We start from the raw sequence: 4,836 nt of genomic DNA, 5'->3' as shown, positions 1-4,836 counted from the left end.
GGAATGAGGCAGTTGTGAGACTCAGGCTGGTACGGTGAGAGGAACAGACAAGGTGCTCTCTTCGAAGCTGATAGGGAAAGGATTGCAGATCTGAGTCATTGATCCTGTTGTTTCGTTCACTACCAGTCACTACTAAGCACTACTTAGTGCTTTAGATGTGGAGAGGACTACTGCCTAAAAAATTCTTGACGTTGACCCATACAATGCCTTATTTTAAAGAGGTCATGTCGGCATTAAACTCAAAGTCGCTGTCTTAAGGGCTGTAAGTAAGACATCTAGAAATAATAAGGATGATTCATTCATTTTGATGTAGCTGTGGGTTTTGTGGTCATATACAGGGAGAAACAGTGTGTACTTGGACATATCCGTGCAAGCAGTTTTGCAGACCTCACTTCGATAGAGACTAACTCTAACCGGACTGTTCTCTTAGGTTTATTCTAATTTAGACTGGTGAAAAAAGACCTAGAATAACCACAGGTTTTGTATCGGGCAGACATACAATTATGTCTGTCTGTTTTCTTCTTGTTGGGTATTGGTGACATTGCTTAACTATGTCTCTACATGCTATCTCATTCTTGTATGAAGTATTCAGAACTGCAGCAGAAACTGTACTTTAAAAAAGGGGAAGGAAATTAAATGTGTGAGATTAGACTAATATAATTTTCAGAGCTTGGTTTTTGCAGACAAAACCCCAGGAAATTCAAAGCTTAGCCTGAGCTGAGGTTCATCAATGAAACTGTTGTGGAAATATAATGCTAGTTAATCATAGAAACGCAAAATTATGTGAGAGGTAAGAAGAGTGCAAGGCTTAAAGATCCTGACCCATAACTGTATCCTAAATGAATGTTTTTGTATTTAATTTCCTGAGGAAAGTATTAAGGATGATGAATAGGGGAGGAAAATACTTCATGGAAGTTTAGTTAATTGATGAGGCAGCTTTCAAAGCAAAAATAGTTCAACAACCCACAGATCTGACTACTCTGAAAAGCTGAATGGTGTAATTATATATTATATTCTACAATGTCTTATTTTAATCTTGTACTGATGTTTGTACAAACAGATACAATTACTTTTTAAAGGAGAACTTATAAAGTAAGTCTTTTTACTTCAGTGAAATACTTCAGTCATTTTTGACAGTCATGGGAATTGTCTAAAGCTAGTATACTAATATACTACAGTGTTACTGCATATGTACGCTCAAGTCACACTATCACTAATTGCTAGTTTGAACAAAAATAGTTTACAAGCATAATTATGTTCTTGGTAAGGAACAAAGTATCTTTCATTCCCGGTGAAACTCCAAAAGAAAAATATTAAGATCAGATATCATGAACTCAGTCACTTTGTATTTGAAAATAGGAAAGATTCTGAATTGAATCAGTGTTGCCTTGAAATGGATTATATTTTTTCTGATATATGAATTGATTTGTGGGTTAAGCAAGCTACAGGAGCTGATGTTATTAAATTTCAAAGAAGCTGGAAAAAAAAGCTTCAAGGCAATAAGGTGTTTTCAGGAAACTTTTTACCACCACCAGTCAAATCTTAATAGCATTTATGGTATAGAATTCAGTATATAATTTATAATGCTCTTTTGAATATGTTTTATGTTAAGCATAATGCTGTTCAATTCTACAATTAAAGCATACAGGGAAGGTTGTCATTGGCAGACCAGTTAAAAAAGAAAACTTTATACTCCAGCCTTGATGTATCATTTTGTATTGGCCTGGAGAAATTGCTTAATTCTTTTGACCTGGAGTGTAGTGAAGGGAGACTTGTATACCAGCACACTACAGAAGAGTTTAGGATTCAGAGTATGTCATTATTTAATGAATGTTACCCATGCAGTTAATTTGATTGTATCAGTTTAGCTTTCTTTATTAGCTGCTCCAAACAGAAGAGGAGGTAATTATAATAATGCAGAAAAAGAAGAAATTTAATAAATGTTCATAACGTATGTGAAATTTGGTTTTATGCTAATCTGTATTTTTTTAGCTGGGCTACCTTCCACATTGTTCTTTTCCTGATTGTCTATTTCTGGCTTTTGTCTCACTTTCTGTGTAGGCCTGGCTCATCACATCTGTAATCTCCTAATAGAAACTGTGGCTCTGTACTTGAAGGCAGATGATAAAAGCAGCATCAAGACAGCAAATGCGCTGCTTCTGTCCTTGCTTGACATTTTGCACTGCATGCTGATGTATATAGCAAACATTGTGCGCCAGACTTTACAGGTATGAAATTTATTTCCTGGGGTCATCACCATCTTAAACAATTTTTAATGTAACTTCCTGTTATCCTCATAATGAAATTCCTCCTGTTGTGATTTTATTGAATTTTTAGTTTGGTGGAAAGAGAAGAGCATGTATTTTCAACTGCGTATTCATGTACCTGCCTGGCTAGACTATCCGTACTAGCCTAGCTATATACTGGCAACACAGATTGTAGCTGACTGTGTTGTTTCTGTACTGCATAAATAGTGCAATTCAACATTTGCTCAATAATAATTCAAAGCATTCTTCCATTCACTTTAAAAGAAAAAGTTTACTTTGTAAAGAAACAGTATTGTTGTTATTACAAATCTTGTGATCACTGTGCTTGAAAAGCACATGTAACCTCTGTGTGTGTGTTGACAAAATTATTTACTCTCTTGCGCTGATTGATTTGTCTTCCCAGTTTCTGTCTGAACCACTGTGAATCATGGCACTGGTAGGACTTCCTCCTCCTTAAAAATGGAGCAGAAGAAGATACTACACAAAGAAATTGCACATAACACTTAAGAAACAACACAAGAAAAAGCATTTGTCTTTTTTTAGACATGATGTTAAGCTGGCAATGTTTGCTTTGTTTTTAAATGATCTGCCAAATTTCTGCTTTAGTCAGCGGGAAGTAACTTCTGTATTTAGGCTGCAAACAACAACACTTAATCTTCATGTTAGGTTTTCCATGTTCTTGGGATTATCTGCTGAAAAATAGAGAAGACTGTTAGGTCTAGTATATCTGGAGGACAGAGATTTTAAAGATTGCAGCCAGGTTGTGTTGAATTTCAGGACATGGCTTCTTTATTCTGAAAAGGTCCTCCTCTGTGGTGTGTTTGGGTTTTGCTTGTTTTTTTTTAAGAGGGTTTAATCTGTAAAGTGGATGCTGAAAATTGAGGTTTTTTCTTCTACACAGATTTAGGTAATCAGTTGTGTTATCAAACAGGTATTTGACCGAGAGGTGCTGGTTTGTTGTTTTTAATTTTTGGAAGAAACTGTATTTAGAACTGATGGTACAATACCTTATCTTTTTTTGAGTTCTCTAGTAGTAGGTTCTGTAATGCATTTCAAAAATCGTAGGCTAATTGCTGATTGTCATATTGTTGGCAGCACTCTGTGCAATCACAGAGAGAAAAATTCTGTACTTACACTCCACACAACAGTGGTGCGGCCACTTATACTGGAGGACAAATATGAGGAGAGAGGTTCTTGCACATGGATTGGTAGTGTCACAGAATGGTGAGGGTTTGGAAGGGTGAAACTGATGATTTTTGTTTAGATACAAAATTAAATCTATGCATTAAAAGCCAAATTCTGTTCTGGTTTTACATGAATACATCAGTTGATTGATGCACTAAAACTGCAGCTCCAGTTTTGCCCATCTCAAGTCAAAGTAATCTGCTTTGCTCTGGAAGGCTAATGGGTAAAAAGAGGCAGCTAGAAAAAAAACCTGAGTTTTGAGGCAAAGCTCTGTCCTGTACCCTTGTAAAACTAGTTTTTCGCTGGTGTTACTTGCCTTGGCATATAACAGGGCCCCTGTGGGTTCTAAGGCTGCTGCAGTTCACATGCCCTGTTGAATGATGGCCATTAGTTGGTGATGCTATTTACCATACTTCATGGCTAGGCTTCGCGAATGAAGATAAGGGAAGGACACTACCCACGCTTGCTGCAAATGCGCTGATGTCTAAAAAGGCCAATGCGGGATAGGCAAGTCCGGTTGCAAAAGGCAATTTACCATACATTTACATAATATTCCACTATCCATGTGTCACTAAATGCAACATTATAGTGATAATAAATATTCTTGGACTGTTTTTATAGGGATCTTCTGAATAAGATAACTTCTAAAACAGAACTTTTTTCCTGAAGAAAGGCATTATCCTTTCAACTCATCAATATCAACAGCGGAGCTTCAGCAGTAGTGTCTCTTGTCTCAGGGGACTTGCTCCTGTGTTCACTTACGAAACGAAAATTCTCAAGTATTACACTTGGATGATGGTTTTAGGATTGAGCTTTAAAATGATTTTTAAAACTGCTGTTTAGTCAAAATGTTTACGTTTTCCTCTAGCAACTAGACTGTATAGGGTCATGATCCAGAGCTGCTGCAAGATAATGAAGTTAAATGAAAAATCTTGCAAGCAAACCTTTCTGGTGTCCTGGGGCAGGCAAGGGTCATAAATAGCACTGCCTAGGATGGCAGTGCGTTTTGATGAGAGGGACTGACGATGGTCAGAATTACAAGCAGTAGCAGATCATATCACAGACTTCTGTCACTTAAGAATTTTATTATTATTATTTAAAAAATAAACTATTATCATGTGAATATATAATGAATATTTCAGGATACAAAGTGAGTCAGAAGGGCAAAATTTGACATTATTGCTGACAATCCTAACATTTCAGTTACCTTGATTTTCTTGTTTTGAGTTGAGCTTAAGATTACTCCAGATAAAGGAAAAAATATAGTTGAACTTTGGTGTTAAAATAGGCATGTCACGTTAAAAGAGAATACAAATACATAAAGCATTATGGCTTTAGAGGTATCTTTTGTGTATACAGTTTATAGCATTTTGCTGAAGAAATG

At 36.2% G+C, this 4,836-nt stretch overlaps 1 protein-coding gene across 1 annotated transcript in view; it reads left to right on the top strand.

Moving 5' to 3' along the window:
• Positions 1 to 2,061: 2,061 nt before the first annotated feature.
• The window catches only part of ULK4 (unc-51 like kinase 4), a gene marked incomplete at its 5' end in the record, with an annotated part of 65,799 nt that continues 63,024 nt past the window's right edge, over positions 2,062 to 4,836 (top strand). The window contains one exon of the mRNA XM_010187464.1: positions 2,062 to 2,228. Coding sequence (XP_010185766.1) covers positions 2,062 to 2,228 — 167 coding nt within the window. The remainder of the gene's footprint in view (positions 2,229 to 4,836) is intronic.

The sequence above is a fragment of the Mesitornis unicolor genome, unplaced genomic scaffold (genome assembly GCF_000695765.1).
Source record: "Mesitornis unicolor isolate BGI_N332 unplaced genomic scaffold, ASM69576v1 scaffold27076, whole genome shotgun sequence".
Classification (NCBI taxonomy): domain Eukaryota; kingdom Metazoa; phylum Chordata; class Aves; order Mesitornithiformes; family Mesitornithidae; genus Mesitornis; species Mesitornis unicolor.
Note: the sequence above shows the minus strand (reverse complement) of the source record. Positions and strands in the feature narration are given on the sequence as shown.